The sequence below is a fragment of the Pseudorca crassidens genome, chromosome 4 (genome assembly GCF_039906515.1).
Source record: "Pseudorca crassidens isolate mPseCra1 chromosome 4, mPseCra1.hap1, whole genome shotgun sequence".
Taxonomy (NCBI): domain Eukaryota; kingdom Metazoa; phylum Chordata; class Mammalia; order Artiodactyla; family Delphinidae; genus Pseudorca; species Pseudorca crassidens.
This window is the reverse complement of record NC_090299.1, coordinates 63,254,084-63,275,743: the sequence shown is the minus strand read 5'-3', so window position 1 is coordinate 63,275,743 and position 21,660 is coordinate 63,254,084. Positions and strand designations below refer to the sequence as shown.

The window sequence follows — 21,660 nt, the reverse complement described above, 5'->3', positions numbered from 1 at the left end:
ATGTAGTAACATTTTCTATTTAACAGTATTGAATCAAGTTTTATCTCCAAGAAATTGCACTAGTTGGGGATGCCATACTGCATTCACTTACACTGGAAACAATATTTCTTTGATGTTAGGGAGAATTTGGGATCCTGTTTTTATCCGTTCTGAATGACACCCCCAGTAAGGCAAAGGTCTACCTCAGGCATCATAAACTGAAGAAAAATAGCCTGCATCTTTTTGGTGATTGTTACTCTGGAAAAGAGGCATCTACATTAGCTCATCTTGGGTTCAGAATACTAGCTGCATGACCTTTGACAGCTAGTATCTTAGTTTCTTCATTATTAAAGCAAAGACAAGATTGTCATCCTTTGTGACTTTGTAGAAACACACAAATGCTCAAAACCATTGTTCTCCATCTGTCTCTTTGATATTGACCTTTTCCTATGCTTCAGTGTAATTGATTCTTCTATTTTGATGCAGTGAGCATATCTCATTAAACTGAAGGCACACGAGGTCAGCATGCGGGGCTAAAGCGGGAGATAGTATTTAAAAGACAGTTTGCAAATGCTTAGAATAATTTTGCCCCGAGCATCTAGGCTGAAGCATTTGAGCTCTTGTGTTTGAGCTTTGATTAAAGATATGTAACACGTCTGGGCACAAAATGCTTCCAGAGAGTGATGTACATGCTATGCATGTACACTATCACAAGTACAATCGTAAATAAAAGTTGTAACTTATTGCATCTTTACTATTTTCCTGGAATTATGTTAGCACTTTTAATAATAATAACAGCTAACGCTTCGAGCAGCTCTGTGTGCCAGGCTCTGTAATATGTTTTTGCATATATTATCTAATTTGATCCTTACAATAGCCCTTAGGAATAGGTATCACTGTCTCCATTTTACAGGTAAGATACTGAATTTCAGAAAGGTTATATAACTTGTTCAAGGACAAATAGCAAGTAAGTAGTGAAAATGTTGCAAATAAGACCCTTCAGATGATCCCAGGAGAAGCCAGCCTTGTGTGTCCAAGGTTGCTTAAGTTTTCAGCGTAACCTACGTGAAACAACTGTCTAGTGCTTGGTGATGACATCAATCACTCTCCATGTACACAACAAATGCTTTACTATATTCTGCTCCTAAATGGACAACTTAATCATTAAGCACATCCAACTTTGGGAACCTCTTTTCCTCTCTCAAGGAAGCCTTGCTTCTCACAAAATAGGTTCTAGTCTCCTTGGGGTCATGTCATCGTCTGGGTGGAAGAGCGTGTACCTGGCTCACTTTAGTGATTGACTAAATCAATCAAACCTGACAAATCACGCCTTGATGCACCCTGTGCCTTTGTATTTTTGGGGTGACGTGTAGGCCACTTACAAATACACCCTAACTCCTACACACAGAAATTAAAAGGAAGAAGAAAAATATGAAAAGAAATCCATTGAAAGACCTGCCCACCATCAAGATCAACCACATTCAACAACTTCCACATGCAGGTAAAAAATCAGACACTGGAGCATAAACTCTAGTCATCAGGGCCCTGTTGAGTGCACTGTGCTCTTTGTTCACTTGACCAGATGCATTTGCTGTGTGCCTGTGACATGACAGGGACACCAGAGAAATAAAGGTGCCTCACTCAGCAGTTCCCACCCAAAGGACAGGAGGACTATAGGTCAATGTGACCAGCTCCTGTAAAAAGAGCAGATGCACAGAGAATTTGGAAGTGAGCAGGAGAAGCACCTGAATTAAGTAATTCTCTCCTGTTCAAAGGGCTATGCTTATTAACAGCAGTTTCTAAGGATGGCACCAATCGTTTGTCTTGCTATTTAACTGGTTACTTTCCTTTACCTTGCACTTCTTGATTCTCTTCATTCTCTAATTCTTTGGCTGCAAAGATGTCTTTAATGGAAATTAGGTCATTTTTTAAGACTTCCAGCTTCTCTCCATCAAGTGATGCTAAAAATGACTGAACCTGAAAAAAAGAAATAGGTCAGCATAACTGTCATCTTTTCTTCTCATTAATGATGTTTACGTACAGCTGTGCCCAGTTCTCCCAGGTGATTCATGGTGTGGGAGGTAACACTGGGTTGAATGTTGGATTTAACTGCCTAGTAACTGTGCAACTTTGGGTAAGTTACATAAGCTCCTTGGGCTTCAGTTTTCCCATGTTTTTAAGTGAATATATTTGACAGATAACATTGTGTAAATTTAAGGTGTATAACATGTTAATTTGATACATGTGTATATTGTAATATGATTGCCACTGTAGCGATATTTAGCACCTCTATCACATTACATAATTATACTTTCTTTTTAGTGGTTGAGACAATTAAAATTGTAGTCTCTTAGCCAGTTTGATGATTATAGTACAGTACTGTTGTCCGTATGCCTCATACTACACATTAGATCTCTATCGCTTATTTACTACTTTTGCAAGTTTGTACAGACAGCTGGAGATAAAGGGAAGAGAGCAGGCAGGAGGGTGATATGAAAATTTGAGGAGTCTGAGAATTCTAAGTGGAAACCTGGCCTTCCAGGCCATTATGAAAGTACATTTGTCAAGGAAGGATGACAGAATATGTTTTCTTTAACAGTTTGTTTCCAAAACTCTTTAACTTTGAAATAGTTGGTATGTGCAGGGTTGCCAGATAAAATATAGGATGTCTGACTGAATTTGAATTCCAGATAAACAATGAGCGTTTTCTTGGTATAAGTGTGTATCTCAAATATTGCACAGGACATATTTATACTAAGAAAGTATTCATTGTTTATCTAAAGTTAAAATTTTATTAGTCATCCAGTATTTTTATTTGCTAAATCTGACAACCGCAGTAGGGTCTCCATTTGTATTCTTGCCAGGAGCCTGTGACTATTAGGATGGGACTAGTGGAGCCATAAGATGGACAGAGCCCGGCTTCTGGATCCCTAAATGCTGGCAAGCTGCCTGCTGACCAGACACTCATATCTTGGGCTGTCACAGGAGTGAGGAGAACTCTTACTGTTTTTGACCCATATATTTTTAGGACTATTTATTATAACACCCAGTAACTATTATTACTAAGCCAAGAAAAAGTTCTGCATTTCTCACTATGAAAACTACGAAAATCTCCAGGCTGGGGAAAGAAAGCAGAGCTTGTGGGAGCAGTATGCCAACAGAGGGAAACACCCCCCTCCAGGGACCAAACTGCCTTCCTGGCAACATCAGTCCTTTGGGGCTCTTTTCTAGAGGCCTGGGGCTGTTTTACAGCTAGACCTGCATTGGAACCAGCCAGAGTGGAATGTATCTCTACCACCGTGATAGATTCAAGGGGCCATGCTCCCCTGTAATGTTTTCAACAATAATAACATGTATATATAAGAATGCAGATAAAAATAAAATGTCATCAACATTATATACGCATCTACACGTGTATGTAAAAATGGCAGCTAACGTTTATTGACTACTTATTATGTATTAGGCATGCTGCAACTAGCTTCACATGGATCATCTCATTTAATTCTTTTAATAATTTTACGAAGTTGGTTATCATTCCCATTTCATCGGTAAGGAGATTGAGGTAAGACAGGTCCAAAACCATACAGCTACTGAGTGGCATTTGATCACATAATGTCTGACCCCAAACCCTGCTTTTGTAGGGAAAAGTTTGTTTTTTAGTGGAAAACTACATTTTCCAGATCACACTTTACCAGATTATTGGATTCTGATTCCATGGGAGTAATTTTATAACTCCGTAAAATGTAGATAGCTGATAGCAGTGCAAAACAATAACGAATTTTGCCCAGTGGAGGGACAACCTCTCCTTCTATGGAAAAACCAGGTTTGTGTCCATTTGTACGTTCATTTCAAAATTGCTTTATTTCATATGAATTTGTGCTTCTTTGGCTTTTCCTTCGAACCGGTTATAACATCTGTCTGGTTCTTTCATTTAATTAATGAGGTAAGTAAATTCTTTGATTTGTGTTCACTTGGTATCTGCATGAGTCATGATTTTGCTTTAAAAAAATGATCCGTTAACAGTTTAACCACAAGACTGTCAGTGATGGCTGATGGATAACGAAAAAGGAAATAAACACAGAGTAACTTGTAATTCTGTAATCTTGTATGTGTGTGTGTGTCCATCCTGTTTGGTTCTTCGTTACCTGTTATATGGCAGAGGTCCTCTTTCCCTGACTAGGTGGGCTTCAAGAATGTCTCAACCCCCCAAAGTCCAAATGTAAGAAGACAAGGTCAACAGAGAGTCAAAAATCACTGTTCGCTTCTAAGGCTTACTTCCAAGTTCAGCCTCCTGTCTGAGGACCTGCCTCTCCCCCAAGTAAATGTCACTGGGATGGCCCATGGCCCCTCCCAGGAAGTCCAGAGGGTACTGCCCTGTGGCCTTCACTGCAAAAACACCCCAGACTACAGTAAGCCTGGCTCACAAAAAGAGCAGTATATACAATTAAATGAGTCAATAGTTTTAAAGTGCTTAGATTAGTGATTATATAAATGACATATAAGTGTTTGTTAAATAAAAACACACACATTTAGGGACGGACACACACACACACATCCTTTTTAAAAAAAAGAAATCACCAACAACCCTGCTGACTTCCACTATTCATGTTTGTTTTCTTGGGATCAGACAGTGTGAATGTGCAGGGCTGTTAGGTAATTTCCCAGAGCTCTGTTCAGGAGCATCACTAAATAGAGCTTTAACGCCCAGTAAGATAATCCTGCCCTTTGTGGCCCAGGCATTCTAAATAAATAACTATATCACCCATGAAACTAAATATATTAGAACCCTGCAGTCTGGGAGAAATACCAGCTGCTTTGTCTCCGCTGGGTAGGAATGAAGACATGGCCTGGCAGGGCACCTCTGATCTGGGTACTACATCATCAAATGGAGGCACAGGCCAGGTGCTGACAGCCAGGGTTTGCAAGGCCTTTTGGGCCGTGAGTTGGGGGTGGTGATGACTCCTATCATGCTGGCCCTCCTGGGGCTGGTGAGGGGGAACAGCTAGGCACAGGACAGAGAGAAAATAATATGGAGCCTGAGGGGGGTCATCAGGGTGGACAGTATCTGTGACCTCAGCACAGTAATGAGGCTCTAGAAAGGAGGCTTTCTTTCGTGTTTAAGAAGACGTATTCACTCCAGGTGCTTCTCATGTAGTAGACAGTCCTCAGACCCCAAATGTGGGAGATGAGTACAGGGACCCTGTTTGTGTGTGTGCGTGTGTGTGTTTAATAATTTTTTTTTTAACATTTAAAAAAAAAAAAAAGAAGACGTATTCATGAGCATACTACTTCAAATGACCAGGACAGACATACCTTGCTTTCGCTTTCATTGGACAGAATTTCCAGGGCTTCCAGGTGTGACAAACCCTGATACTCATCAAACAGCATCCCGTAGTGTGCAGTCCTCTCGGCCGTGAGCTGCTGTGCCAGCCTCTGCTTCTCCTTCTCCTTGGCTTCCCGCAACATCTGCACAAATACACAGTGTTTGTATACTAGGTGTACGCTTAAAAGCCGCATTTCCTGCGGAAGATGTTGGGGGAGATGAGCACTGACTTGGTACTTGTGAAGAGTAGGTTTTAGTCACTGTGGAATTTCTAAAAAAAATGACTTTTTGCATTGATCTTACTCACAAGTTTTTACATAATATTCCACTTTGAACTTTTCATGTTCATATGTACACAGCAAAACAAAGCAAAAATTCTGCACCCAGGAAGAGGATTGAAAAGCAGCAAAACAAAAGCTGAACAGTGGTTTCTACTGAAGTGTTTTCCATGTGTGTGATTAATCTTATTTTTAAAATGTCCAGATTTTCTATAATGAGCAAATTTTATTTACACTGGGAAAGTTGAATCTATTGTGACAGGATTACTTGCAACTTGTACACTTAGGCAGACTTCAAAGGAAAAATAAGCTGGTCTGATTTTATTTGAGTTATTTAAAAATTTTGTGTGTGTGGTTATTAAACATCTTTGATGAAAATGATTAATAAAATATAAACTCATAGTGTATTCCTCACCAGATACTTAATATTAATGTAAATAAGAATGTTAGCTTATCAGTTCTTTGATAAGATTGGTTTCTAGAAATACTGTGAACCGAGTTCCTCTCCAGGTTGATCATTTTTCTCCAGTTATTTTTCTGCTGATTAAATAATAAGACAGTAAAATAAACGCAAGTCCACCAGTTACTCTTAATTTCCTGCCTTTGTTTTCTTTGATTCTAAGCATCTTTTATTTGATTCCTCATCAAGGTGACTGTGGCATTTAGTTTATAGGGTTCTTTAATATCTGTGAAGAGCACCATAAATGCACTGGCCACCACAAGGTCACAAGGGGAAGATCATGAAAGAATAGATTTTGGTTTTTATTATGTGTCAATAAACAATCAGCTTCATTCTCCTTTTTGGTTCTTGAGGTTGTTGACCCCAAACCCACCAGGCTGCAGACAGAATTCTCCCTCCTGCCTGTCTTTAAGACTAAATAAGTATAAGATCTGAAAGTTTTCAAAACAGCCCCATCAAATCATCCCTGGGAATTGTTAACATTTACAATAAAACCCAGCTACTCCCACGGATCTCACTGGCTTGGTGGTGGTGAAATAAAGTAACAAAGTGACACTGAAATTGCTTTCTTTCCTACACCAACTTCCATCTCTAAATTCTGATTCAGGTTAGAGGGAAAAAGGGATGCAATAAAAGGTAAAGGGAAATTGTCACTTTGGAACGATGTGGATTCACCCAAGAAATGAAGAGTGAAATTAAAGTGGCCTAAAGAAGAATTAACTGGCTTTCGGGGTGCTGCTGCTACATTCCTTCCGGAGAAGAAAAGGAGATTGGTTTAAATAGCAGTGAGTGATTCTGGCGTGGAAGACTTTGGGACAGAAGGGCAGCTTTGGAAACTTACACCAGTGGGATCTGAGAATCACCCTGTCCCCATGTTATTCAAAGAGTAAGATAGAATGCATGAGAAACTTAGGGAGGGCATGCATGAACATTTCTGATGTCTAGAGTTATTTAGTGTGGATTAGGAAAAACGTAACAGATGTCCCTCTCTCAGTTGATGGCAGCTTCATCCTTGTAGCTGCTCAGGCAAAAACCCTGGAATCATCCGTGCCTCTTCCTTTTATGTCATACTCCATACTCAGTCCACCAGGAACTCTGGATTGACCTTCAAACTACACCCAGAACCAGCCTTCATCACCACCTTCATGGCTTCACACTGCTCTGAGCCACCATTATCCTTTGTTTAGATACGTGCAAATGCCTCCTGAGGAGGCTGTGAGAGGGGAGCATAAATGACCAAGAGCCCCGAGGGTGCGCTTTGAAACCCACTCTTCATTTTCACTGAGGTCATGCCTCTTACCACCTCCCCCTGCCAATCACTGGTGCAGCAGGGATGTTAGGGCAGACCTTCTCCTGAGAGACGGAAACTCCTGTCAGTGGACTTTGGCTGAAGGACTCTCCCATGGCTTTGCCAAACCTTCCTTAGGCTGCACAGCAGTCTAGGATGATTGCACCCAGTCTCCTTTCTTGTTCCCCTCCACTGGGATCAGACTTGCATTGTGGTCTTATGGCTCTCCCCCAACTCCCACAATTTTCTCTCACATTGTCATTTCTACCAATAAAATCCTTGCACGTTTAAACTTACCTTGGCATCTGCTTCCGGGAGGATGTAGGCTGATACACACTCTAACTGGCCTCCCTGCCCTTCACCCTCCCCCCAACCTAGTCTGTTTTCAACACCATAACTAGAGTGATACTTTTAAAATCAGATCTTGTCACTCCAAAACGTTGCAATGGTCTCCCTTTTTCACTAATAGTGAAGTCAAAGGTTCTTACAAACGCCCTCCACAATCTTCCATCACCTGCTCCCCATGACCACACTGGCCTCATCTTCAGCAACTCTCATCCTGGCTCACTCCTCTCCCACCACACAGCATCCTTACTCTTCCTCGTTCATACCAGACACTCCTGCCTCAGGGCCTTTTCACAAACTGCTCTTTCTGCTTGAAATGCGCCTCACCCAGATTCTGCATAGTCAAGTCTTCATCTCCTTCAAGTATTTGCTCAAACGTCATTCATCTATCTTCATGAAGTTCTCCCTCACAATCTGACTTAATACTTAACCTGCCCCTCACTCCCATATTCCTGATTACCCTCTTTCTGCTCTACTTTTTCTATTTTTTTGACAGCACTCATCATCTTCTAAAATATGAGATACTGTTTATTGTCCCTCCTCACTAGAGCAAATCTCCATAATGCAGGGATATTTACTCATTTTGACCACTGATGTATCTCAGGTGCTTAGAACAGTGCCTAGCACATAGCGGACATTCAAAATGCATTGTGGAGTGAATGACCGAATGAAAAATTACTGTTCGGAAGGAAGCTGAAGTGGGCAGTGGCCCCCCACATATTTTTCTCCCCTTTCTATGAGGCTGGAAGTAAAGGATTTTAAGATGGTGGAGCCACAAGACGTGGGCTGCCCACGAACGCTAACGCTATAGGAATGAAAGATAAAACGTCTTCATTTTAAGCCACATTGATACTTGGGTTATTATTATTATTTTTGGTTTTGTTTTGTATTTGTACAACATCTAGTGTTAATGTCCTGATTAATACAAAATCTATTTTCTTCTTTAAGGATCAGGAGGGTGATGGTCTAGCTGATCCTACCAAGTCCCTACCTGGGCTGTAATATCACAGTGGTTATATGTGGGTTATTCTGGAAGAGCCAAGAAGAAATAACCTAAAAATCAAACTTTTCAGGAGCTGCCACTCACCTGTTGCCAGTGATAGCTCTTTCGTGGCTTCCCAGCACTGAGCCATGGGAAGATGTGTTTGTCCTGCCTGTGAAATTTGTAAGATCCTGCATCTGCTGCTCCTGATTTTGATAAGACATAGAGAGACCTGGTGTATCAGACTCTTAAGGGGGAAGGGGAAAAGGGGCATGATTGACACTATGGGGTCTGAGCTGGTCATGTGTCAACTGAAAGAGCAAGTTCAGTATTAGAGTTTTGTATTTGGAAAATAAGATAAACATTATTTTTAATTTTACTGACTACTGTAAGTAAGCAAAACATAGATTAAATTCTTCATACCATATTTCTCAAGGAGGAACACTTTAGAGCTGGAAGTATGAGAGGAGAAGTCTAACCTTGCACATAGTAAGAGAAATATAAATTAAAATTCCAATGAGATACCATTTCTACCTATCATCTTGATACATAAAAAAGACAATGACCACAACTAACATTCTTGGGTGCTAACTATGAGTCAGGTTCTAGTCTAACTCATTTCATCCTCACAACAAAGCTATCAGTAGGTATTGATGTTCCCAGTGTACAGATGAGTACTCTGAGGCACAGAAGGGTTAAGTCGTCTGCTCAAGGTCATGTAGCTAGAACGTGGTAGAGCTGGAATATAATCGTAATATAGACTGAATGTTTGTGTTTGCCCAAAATTCTTATGTTGACACATAATCCCCAGTGTGATGATATTTGGAGGTGGGGTCTTTGGGAGGTGATTCAGTCATGAGGGTGGAACCCTTACGAACAGGATTCATGTCCTTATAAAAGAGACCCAGAGAGCTCCTTTGCCTTCTTCTACCATGCGAAGAAACTGTGTGAAAACGTCTGTCTATGAATCAGAAAGCAGGCCCTTACCAGACACTGAATCTGCTGCTATTCTGATCTTGAACTTCCCAGACTCCAGAAGTTTGAGAAATAACTGTTTGTTGTTTATTAGCCCCCCAGTCTGCAGTATTCTGTTATAGCAGCCCGAATGGACTAAGACAAATGGCATCAATGGAATCATCCTCAAGAAATTATTAAGTATAATTTATACTTAATAAAGCAAGGTACAAAGGAGCATGGTTAGTATGCTAACATTTGGTTGAAAAAGTTTGTATGTATATATGTGCACATGTATATATATGTATATGTTTAGCTACATCTATCTATATAGTCATATCTATATCCATATCTATAGCTATATCTAAATCTGTCTGTATAATGTCTCTGATAGAATCCGTAAGAAGTTGTTAACAATGGTTGTCTCCCATGATGTGTGGCTGGGGAAAGGGGTGTATTAGAAACTCAATTTTCACTCCCTGATATTTTGTGTCATTTGAATTTGACATGTGCTTTAAAACATCTATTTAAAAAGGTAAATAAAAATGTATTCACTTTATTGACTGAAAGAACGAATCACAAAAGTACATAATCCCACCTGAGATAAGGAAACGGTTCTCTCCATGAGTGTCTTGGTCCGCTTAAAACCTGGGTCACTTTCTGCAAGGACATTCATAGTTTTCTTGCCAATGAATTCCAGAGCATCAAGACCACCTGTTAAGACGCTTTTACCCTGCCAATGAGATAATTGCATGAGATTAGGTTTTCATGTTTTGCTGTTCCGAGGCAGTCAGCACCTCCTAGACTGCACTATCTTCAAATATGAAAAGCAATATAAAGTCACAGTTTTTTCTCATCAGGAGATGTATCATCCATTTAATCCTATTTTCTTTTCCGTGGAAGAGCGTATGTCATATAACTTTGTAGGACATGCAATGTTATTAAATAAGGATGCTTAAGAAAACCAAAGCACATTAGGGATTAATTTTATTGGCTGTGTGTATGAATAGATATGTTCCTAAGACAAAAAATTAATAGGTGACCCAATTGCTGTTTTTGTTTGAAAAAATTTTAACCCAAGTAGCAGAATCATTTGGAACAGTCTATAAAAATGTCAAATACTCTTGCCAGTTTAGGGAATTCTTTAATATAGGGCCCTAGAGTGTAGGACCCTCAGGCTGTTTCAGTGGCTCTTGCATACTTTCAGAAAGTAGCAATAACCGCCTATAATTAGTATTTTCATGAAATAAGACAGGTTGATTCCATGTGCTTCTGGCTTTAGAAATTGTTCTATTATGTAGTTAACCACTGCAAATTCCTTTGCCAGTCACTGTTTCTCTTTCTAAAAAAAAGAGTAAAACAACCAAGATTTACTCATATAAACTGTACATACAAACAGAACTGCTTACATTTCTTTGCAACATCTTCTTTGCCTATACCCCAACTATACAACTACAATTACAATATGCATATATCTGTGTTTTTTCTCACCTTACATGAGTTTGCATAGGTTATATTTTATTATTACATTATTATTATTATTTTTTTTTTGTGGTACGCCGGCCTCTCACTGTTGTGGCCTCTCCCGTTGCGGAGCACAGGCTCCGGACGCGCAGGCTCAGCGGCCATGGCTCACGGGCCCAGCCGCTCCGCGGCATGTGGGATCCTCCCGGACCGGGGCACGAACCCGTGTCCCCTGCATCGGCAGGCGGACTCTCAACCACTGCGCCACCAGGGAAGCCCTACATTATTCTTTATATGCATTATCCATTTTCATAATTATCACTTCAACAGCAATATTTGATTTCACTGATTAATATGCTTTATTAGTCATCTCCATCTTGAACATTTAGACTGTTTTCCGATTTGGGAGCCAATCAATAATCACACTACAAAACAGATTATTATTATTATTATTTTTGGCGGTACGCGGGCCTCTCACTGTTGTGGCCTCTCCCGTTGCGGAGCACAGGCTCCGGACGCGCAGGCTCAGCGGCCATGGTTCACGGGCCCAGCCGCTCTGCGGCATGTGGGATCTTGCCAGACCGGGGCACGAACCCGCGTCCCCCACATCGGCAGCCAGACTCTCAACCACTGCGCCACCAGGGAAGCCCCAAAACAGATTTTTAAATGCACATATTTTGGGAGGACTAGCGGATATCAGCAATTCACACTTTTGCATAATTTGATTTACTTTCTCCTAACATCCTGTGAGGGATTACTTCAGTAGAGAATAAGATGGGAGAAGGAAGGATGAAGGGACTTTGAGTAAGGGCAGACTTGGTGGGGGAGTGTCTGGAGCTTGGGTAAAGGGAGAACCGGAAGGTTGGAGAGCGCACAGAAAGGAATGTGAGGATGCTGAGAACAAACTCAGAGGGCCCTGCCTCGTAGCTCAGGGAGACCATGGATTTACTTCCTTTTTTTTTTCTTTTCTTTTTTTTTGGCCGTGCCTTTGTAGCATGAGGCATGTGGGATCTTAGTTCCCTGACCAGGGATCAAACTCTCTTCCCTTGCATTGGGAGCGTGCAGTCTTAGCCACTAGACCACCAGGGAAGTCCCCACGAATTCACTTCTTACGCCAGAGGTAATGAAAGTGCTCTGTCCCATCCCCAGCCCTACAACCCTCCCCACACACCTGCCGTGGGCATACTGGACTTGTACTGCTATCCGACTCCTAAAACATACTTGCTGACCCCCCTTCTCCCTGCTTAGTCTAGAGGACCTCAAGTATCAAGGAAAGGAACAGTCATTTCCTATTTCTGGCATACCCTGACCTGAAGTCTGGCTAAGACACCCCCATACGTGTGTCCACAGCCCCCTCTTCTTCCCATACAGCATTGCATTTGATAACTGTTAAGTTGCCTCCACCTTCCAGGATGTTATGCCCTCTTCCAGCTTATGCCCAGCATCTAGCATAGCTCTTGGGATATAATGAAAGCTAATTACCTTTTTTTTTTAAATGAATGAATGAATAAATTGGATGTGAGCCATATTTCTTAAAAAACTAGTTATTTGGTTTCACATAGCAGAAAGTAAATCTTTTCCTTCTGATCCTGAAGACCAGCTAACTGCCTTATCTCAGTTGGGGTGCATCCCCCTTTTTTCATTATTCATTAGTGTTTTGTTGTCAATAACAAGCTTCTTAAGCTTCTTTAAAAGGAAGGGGCCTGGGAAGGAGGGATGTGTATTAGGGCTATTCAAGGAAAGAGGAGAGTGGGAATTGGGAGGTAGGGATGGAGGAAGAATGTTGGTCTTAGTTATCTGGAAACACTTTAGTAACATGTTGGGGAATGTTCCTGATTCTTTACTGATATATATATATATATATATATATATATATATATACCTGAATCACTTTATAATTTTTCAAATTGAAGGTTAAGAAACATAGAGCATCTCAGAAAAACAGCTCTAAGAAAGAGCCCTCTCTCCCCGCAAGCAGAGGCTGTCCTCGCAGCCATTGGAAAGGACACTGTTATATCAGACTGAACAATGTTCCTTCTAAGCAGCTCCCTTCTTTTAAACATAAAATATATTTCATTTTGTTCTTATCATTTTGGTTCCAAGGTCACGCCTACTCCGTGGGAGAAAGCATAACAAAATCATAATCCAAAGTTATGAGCAAGACCATCTTTTCTCTGATGTATCTAGGTCACTGGTAAATAGAAATATCAAAAAAAGGCACTGGCAGACCTCAGGGAAAACAGAGGAAGCAGCCAACGACTCACTGTGTTCTGAACCGCATTGGTGATGGCTGACAGCATGCCCCGAGACCCCGATGAAGGAGAAGTGGGCGGGCTTTCTGCAGGCCTCTGATCTGCGGCTGCAACTGCTACTAAAGAGAAAAACACCCTTTTAGAGTTCGTTTTGCTGATATGAACTTGGAACTCTATTTGTGCACGTGGTGTAATGCAGCCCAAGTCCAAGAAATCCCCAAATAAATGCGCCACTCACTGTGAGGGATTTCATTTGCAGTATCAGGTTGGGCCCCTTCGGAAGAGGCAGAATTCACACTATGAATCCGGAGGGTGGCCCCTGCTTTTTCCTTGACCGCTGTCAACCCATGACCTGTCAGGAAATAAAATATGGCTCATAGATACAATAGAAGCCCACGGTCTGCAGGTTCCACAGCTCATCTCCCAGAGCTCTTCTTGTAAGCTGTAGGTGTATATCCTGACTGTGAGAGAACGTGGTGATTAACAGCACAGACTTTGCGAGCCCTCAGATGTGGGTTCCAGTTCGAGCTCAGTTTCACCATCACCCAGCTGGGTGACTTTTGAGAAGTTACCACCTCTCTGTGACTCAATTTCTCCACTGTGTTGTTGTTGAGGAGCAAATAAGTGCGTGTACAGGGCTCCCAGATGCTTTATTAGTCCCTCTTACTTCTCACACTATCTAACTAGCAACCTGGGGTTTCCAACCCAAGGTATTATCTGTGAATGGTATCCCTGTCTTACCCTCTTTCCTCTTTTCTAAGCTTCTCAAGGCAGGTACGTGTCATTCATTTTTTGATTCCTTGTAGGCCTATCCTATTGTAGGTACTCAATTACTACTTGTTGAATAGAAATCAGCTGAGCCTTAACAAAGTGTCAGTCATTCCTTTAGTATGGTCTGTATGTGTGAGAGCAGGGTCTGGAGATGACATGTCATGATCCAAAGGCAAGCCAGTGGGAAAACCAGAAAGGGCACTCAACAGCTCTGATAGTTATCTTAAGCAGTAACAGTCCAAACACAAGATGTAAGAACAGTCGGCCAGGATGAGGGGCACTGATTTTACTCTATCTGAGCCGGGACAATCCCTATAATTCCCTGGAGCCCAGCACAGTGTGCATTCAATATCAATAACTGTTTAGTGAATACAGAGCTGACCTTCTCATTCACTACCCCCGCCCCGCCACTGACACATACACACAAACAAACTTTGGCTTGACAGAGAAATAGCTCTGTCTACATTTTATTTTGGAGCCATTTTTTTCTCCTTAGAAAACTAATAGTCTAGTGATGTCCTAAGTGGCTGTTTGAATTCTTGGAGAAGCAGCCTGGGCTGCCATCGTCACAGCACTCACCTCCCCCTTAGTGCTCGGGAAGAAAATGAAAGATTCACTCAGGACCCTAGGCAACCTCAGAATGTTAAAACCCAAGGCAGCAGCAATATTAATATCTGGGGGAAAAAGGCCCAAGTCACAGCAGGATTTGAGAGCCAAAGAGAACCATCTAGTTGTAGAGGGCACCATTCAAATGACTGACCGTCCATCTCCTGAATAAGAGAAAGACACGGATGAACCCCAAACCCAAAGAGTCATATTTCATCAATCGTAAGCTTGCTTATCAGAGGGGTCTTAACTTAATCACGGCACCGAAATTTGCCAAACTGATAGAGGACTAATTAAATCCAGTGGGAATCACCTGTTATTATACACTATCTAGAAAACACTGAAACTTAGGAAACAATATTTACAATGTTTACAACATTAATTACATACAGAAACATATGACTATATTCATGTGTAGATCATTAGACACAGTCCAAATTCATTACTGAGTTACTATTTTTGTTTGTTTGTTTGTTTTGTTTTTTTTGCGGTACGCGGGCCTCTCAGTGTTGTGGCCTCTCCCGTTGCAGAGCACAGGCTCCGGACGTGCAGGCTCAGCAGCCACGGCTCACGGGCCTAGCCGCTCCATGGCAGGTGGGATCTTCCTGGACCGGGGCACGAACCCGTGTCCCCTGCATCGGCAGGCAGACTCTCAACCACTGCACCACCAGGGAAGCCTTACTGAGTTACTTTTAAAAAAGATGCACTATAACTGCTAAAAGTAAGACTTGATTCTCTCTAGCTTCCAATTAATTCAAAGCATTTCAATGGAAACTCACTGGAGTTTCAGTAACACATGTAAATTATGGGATATAATTATCTAACTTTATTATATACTGAGCTCATATTCCTCGACATCCTTTAAAAGCACAAACATTTTCAAAAAGGAAATAATGTACATCCAAATCTCCATCCATGATTCTCATTTAGATTTCTGAGAGCTAAAATCAAGGGATAAATGAGTTTCAGAAGGCTGGTGGGCATCTGCTATATCTTCTTTGTGTAAACTGTACAAGAGAGATGATTCCATATCCTTCCCTGAGACCATTCAGGGTTTAATGAACTTCACTGTCATTACCTCCTCTTTCACCTTCTCCATCCCTTTGCAGGTTAGAGCCATGTCTGAATCTTTTCCCGGGGAAGAACAGCTTCTCACCATCTCAGCTTCTCACAAACGACTGTGGATATGTATGCACTACCTGCCTCTAGAAAAATCGCTTTGTTTCTGGAAGGAAATACCATTTTACGTGTATAATAAGTAGAATGTGTCTTTTTAACAGACATGACAATAGGCTCCTACTCCACCTACACACACACACACACACACACACACACATACACACACATATACACACAAACATATACACACTATTGAGGTATCATGGATGTACAAGGATTTGCACATATTTAAGATTCCTCCAATTATATTTTCTAATTAACAGTTCTTTTTTTCTGAGTTCTTTTGTTAGTGAAAGTACATCTTTAACTACATTCTACTAGAAATATAAAGCTATGGTTTTTCATAGCTAAGGTTTAGACTCTATGCCACACCCTACTTTGAAGAATAACTTCTAAAATTTTACTTAGTGTGACATCTAGTGCCCAGACAAGGAAGTAATAATACGGAGCCACTGCTGCCTTTTGACTGAGAGCGATTCATTCTCAGAGATACTGGTTTTGTTCTACCAATAACAGAGAAAAACAACCAATATGAATAGTACTACAGGGTGTAGTTCATGGATTCATTTCTTCACATGTCATCATGAACCCTAAGTATCCCCAAGAAATGAACCCATCCAAATTCTATCGTTCTAAAGACGGAATATCCTCTACTCTTTGACTTACTGCAGTAAAAAGGTGAGTACTGCAAAGAAAGTAAGATAATACATGCCGTGATACTGTATCATTTAAAAACAAATGTTAAATGATTGGCTGGTGTTTAATTTATCATCCATACTCTAGTGGAAAACACCCTAAACTTAGGAGTCAGGAGTCTTGTGGAGGAATTTTGGTTCCATCAGTTATTAGCCATGTGGTCTTGGTGACCTTTCTGAGTCTCTGCTGCTGTGTCTTCTCTGAAAGGAGGTTTATAACATCTACCTCCCAGGGTTTTATAAGGTCACTGAGAAGAAATATGTGAAACCTTTGGTACTGGTCAACATTATTGAGCACTTACTATGTCCCAGGCACTGGACTAAATATTTTCAGTGTAGTAAATTATCTTATTTAATCTTTTCATTATGAAGTAAGAGATACTATTATGCCCATTTCACGATTGAGAAAACTGAGACCTGGTGATGTGAAATTACTTGCTGAAGGTCCCCAAACCAATAAGTGGCAGAGGCAGGATTTGAACCCCATATTTCTGACTCTAAAACTCACTTGCTCAATCACTATGTTATGTTAAGAAAGTCTTACATGCCGTTTGTAGTTGATTAAACGTCATTTTAGTCCCATTTCTATAACTCCTTGGAGATCAGATACTTAATCAGGAGCTTCTTCATCTTTAAAATATTGGTTTATGTTAAAATTAGCTTGAGTTACCTTACCTTGACCAAACAGCCAGGTGAAGGTCACCCCTGCAGTGAAACCTTCCTCTAACCCTGGCCCTCCCAGCTGTGCTTTGGGTTGGTACAGCTTAATGTTTTTAGGATCATCCCTGTGCTGTGCAGGCACGGATCCCAAGACACTGTGTGGTGCTGTCTTCTACCTCCAGTTTAATTTTTTCTCAAAAATTTTTTACCAACCTCGCTTCTTGTTGAGAAGATCAAAACCCCATTGAAGGGAGGTCTCCCCTCTCTCTGGAGGATGAAAATAATCTGTTATTGGTGGGAGGGTCTCTCTGACCAAGTGGTAACTTAGGGGAGCAAGAGTAGTTCTACACAGCACCCTGGATGACTGGGTAGCCTTATGGGTACTTTCTGCTCATCCCTTATGATAAAGGACCCCCCAGGAGGGCAGCAGCTAACTTGTCCAGAGGGTTCTCCCCTTTTAGATTGCTTTAATCTTTAATATAACGTTTCCTTCTTTTTCATTTCATTTCTTTCTTTTTCTTTTTAAAAGGTGGATATATAGAAAAGAAACTTTAAAAAAATCCCATAATCTCATTTCTCTATATGGTTGATTTCTAAAAATAAACATTTATTAGGTTAATCTATATCAAGGTACTGTGAGAGTTCATTATAACATTTTTGCAATTCTTCTGTAGGTCTGAATATTTTTCAAAATAAAACTTTTAATTAAAGTGATAAAAAATGTAAAATTAAATAAATAAGTAAAAATAAACATTTATAATGTTAGCAAAATCAGAGTATAGAAACATAGACAACAGAAGGTGGGCCAGCCTCTTTCTCCCTAAACAGCGCCTATTGACCTAACAGTCAATACAGTCTATGAGCTTACAGGGGCCTACGGAATGATTTAAGACCTGAAAAGAAGTATTGGTTCTAAAAGACAAAAAAGAAAATTTGTAAATTAGAAATTAAATAATATTTACTTAAATGTGTTCAAAAATGTAATACTTGGTCAACTGGTCAACTATAGTTCAAGTAAATTCAACTCTTCCACAGTTACATACAAATTACATATTTAATGAGGGATGTGGGTGCATTTTATTATATTTGTTGTGATATGAGAGGGACTTCCAAAAGGAGAGGGCTCTTAAAAGACTTAAAGGGGCCCTGCCTTCCTTCCAGTCCCACCCCCTACACCCCATTTCCTTCTAAGGATAACAAGTCTGATTTGTTTCTTGTTGATTCCTTTCAGGGAAAAGTTCTGAAAAGCACATCCCTACATATAAGTGTCTTGGACCCGGCTTCACCATATACAATGGAGGTCTCAGCATGTGTAGGTGGTGGTGGAGGCTGTGTGTGCTGCCTGGGAGCCCAGTGCTTCTTCACCCCTGCTGACAGCTAGCTCTCAGCTAAACGCCTCCCTTTGAAATGCCCTTCACCAAAGGGAATTGGCTCCTTCAAGACTGTACTGTAATGACTGGTCAGTGGGGAAGTTGGTGATACAAAAGCCTGGTCCTGTGCCTTATGCCCTGGGACAGCTCTGAAGAGTCATCCCAACCCCCAAGCTCCCTGTGGGATGGGTTGTGGCCTCTGACGCAACTGCATTGCAGCCCAGTTCTTGCAAGGCTTGCTCCTGAGGGTCCTTCCTAATAAAACTCCAGGACACTCATCCCTGCCTCAGTTTCTCCCCGGGCATCCGACCTAGGACACTGATCTACCTCATTCTTTTTAATGGTTGCATAGAATCAGAATTCCACTGAATGGTTCTGTCATGTTTAACATTCTCTGTGGATGGATACTTGGGTTGTTTCCAGTTTCTCATATATGCCTGGTGAACTCCCTCAGCTCTTTCAGGTCTCTGCTCAAATACCATTTCATTAAGATCTATCCCACACCACCTTTTTTAAAAGCTTAACCTGTACTCCTGACACTACCTTATATTTTTCATAGACTTAACACTTTATAACCCTCTCTATAATCTTCCTACTCATTATGTGTATTGTTTATTTTTTAATTTTTAAAAATTTTAATTTTTTTGGAGTATAGTTGATTTACAATGTTGTGTTAGTTTCAGGTGTACAGCAAAGTGATTCAGTTATAAATATGCATATAATCATTCTTTTTTAGATTCTCTTCTCATATAGGTTATCCCAGAATATTGAATAGAGTTCCCTGTGCTATACAGTAGGTCCTTGTTGGTTATCTATCTTATATATAGTAGCGTGTGTACGTTCATTCCAAGTTCCTGATTTATCCCTCCCCCCAACATTTCCCCTTTGGTAACCATAACTTTGTTTTTGATATCTGTAAGCCTGTTTCTGTTTTGCAAACAAGTCCATTTGTTTCAGCCTTTTTAAAAATTAGATTCCACACATGAGTGCTATCATAAGATATTTGTCTTTGACTTACTTCACTTAGTATGATAATCTCTAGGTCCATCCATGTTGCTGCAAATGACATTATTCCATTCTCTTTCATGGCTGAGTAATATTCCATTATATAAATATATACCACATCTTCTTTATCTATTCCTCTGTCAATAGACATTTAGGTTCCTTCCATGTCTTGGCTATTGTAAATAGTGCTGCAATGAACATTGGGGTGCATGTATCCTTTCGAATTATGGTTTTTTTCTGGGTATATAACCAGGAGTGGGATTGCTGGATGTGTATTGTTTATTGTCTGCATCCTTCCACAAGTCTGTAAACTCTACTACAAGGTCTTCATCTTGTTTACTCACTGCTTTACCTCAAGTGCCTAGAACAGGGCCTGGTAAGATATGTATTTGCTGAGTGAATTCCATATTGAACATATACATTAATGAACTTTTGCAAAGAATCAACAGTGGAACTGCTAGACAGAGGACACATGCATCTAAAATTTTATAGATAGTGTTAATTGTTCTTCTGAAGGTTGTGCCAATTTCTACTCTTCTTTGGGTGAATTTTTGAGAAATAGAACCATTTAAAAATATTGGCTGTAAAACCGATAGCTAGTGGGAAGCAGCCGCATAGCACAGGGAGATCAGCTCTGTGCTTTGTGACCACCTAGAGGGGTGGGATAGGGAGGGTGGGAGGGAGGGAGACACAAGAAGGAGGAGATATGGGGATATATGTATATGTATAGCTGATTCACTTTGTTAATACAGCAGAAACTAACACACCATTGTAAAGCAATTATACTCCAATAAAGATGTTAAAATAAATAAAAATAAAAATATTGGCTGCATTTCAGACTCTACTATCAATGAATTCAAGATATTATAGTTGTGAGAAGTAGTTATTTAGAAAAACACATAGATGGTGTTGCTGTGCTCAACTAAAGCCAACTTCAGGGCAGCAGAACCTGCAGCCAACCAACCTTCCTTTTGGAAAAGTCTTCTCTCTCCGTAATGATGGTTGATGCCCACTCTGTAATCAGATACTCACTTCTCTTTAGGTTCAAAATTGACAAGAAGAGTTTCTGAACTCATAGTGTTTGCCTTGCCATCACATAGGAATTCATTAACTTATTCATAGATTGTAAAGGATTGTGAACAAACTCCAAGCATTAATCCTATTATCTTTTGTATCAATGATCCTTGAGAATTTTCACATCATCAGCAATGCCACCTTCAAAAATAAACCCATGTGATATTGATACTGAAATACCTAGTTAAGAGTTCTTACTGTAGTATCATTCTGACAAGTTTGCCGTTCTCTGTGATAAAAAGACATTGTCATTATTTCTGACAGTGCTGGTAGAAGACTTTCATTAAAATGTGCTGAAGGAAAAAATTGTGTAACTCAGGAGAGGATGGGGAAGGAGAACAATGGTAACTCTGAAAAGGTAAATATGCAGATCAGATCTCCCTCCCCCTCCTCAGGTACTCTTATACAAGGTGTTGAGACTCATAAAACTGTCAAAACTAGAATTTTAAATAAACATGTAGGTCATTTGTAGTATCTGGAAATAAGTTGATCTTTTCTACTATAGAATTTTTACCTTGGTATATTTGTATATATCTCAGCATTGTTGATTTTCATTTTGATTACTGGTCCATCACTTAACTTAGCAATATATTCTATGATTAAGTCAGGTCTCTAAGGTGCTTGTGGGAAATCACATCTGGTTCTCACAACAGTACTTTGAAATTATCATCAAAATTGCTTTTTCTTTTTTTTTTTACATTTTCCTTTCCCACTCAGGTTTCTTCCTGGATCTTAAATAACAACCGTTTTCATTGTATCTTACGAACTTGTCCAAAGGCATGAATGGCAGCTGATCAAGTCTTCTTAGAATGTGATAATAGCATGGCTGTCAACGAAACTAATGCAGGAGATATGGCCTCTCCAAAAACAATTGTTGGCTGAGAAATGTTGGATTTTATATAAGCATTGGAAAGGTTGCTTTTTCTCATTTTCCCTTAACCTTGGGGGTCAAAGTAGTGAGGCAAAAGATAAAAT

The 21,660-nt window shown here is 40.3% G+C and overlaps 1 protein-coding gene across 3 annotated transcripts in view; it reads right to left on the bottom strand.

Annotated features, from left to right (window-relative positions):
* Positions 1 to 21,660, bottom strand: part of FAM114A1 (family with sequence similarity 114 member A1) — a 62,869-nt gene that overhangs the window by 17,401 nt on the left and 23,808 nt on the right. For 2 of the 3 annotated variants that reach the window (XM_067735733.1, XM_067735734.1), the window contains 5 exons: positions 13,564 to 13,677; positions 13,338 to 13,444; positions 10,208 to 10,342; positions 5,293 to 5,445; positions 1,833 to 1,956 (listed from right to left, as the gene is read on the bottom strand). In XM_067735733.1, the coding sequence (XP_067591834.1) occupies positions 1,833 to 1,956; positions 5,293 to 5,445; positions 10,208 to 10,342; positions 13,338 to 13,444; positions 13,564 to 13,677 (633 nt within the window). The remainder of the gene's footprint in view (positions 1 to 1,832; positions 1,957 to 5,292; positions 5,446 to 10,207; positions 10,343 to 13,337; positions 13,445 to 13,563; positions 13,678 to 21,660) is intronic. The other variant, XM_067735731.1, reaches the window with a different exon arrangement.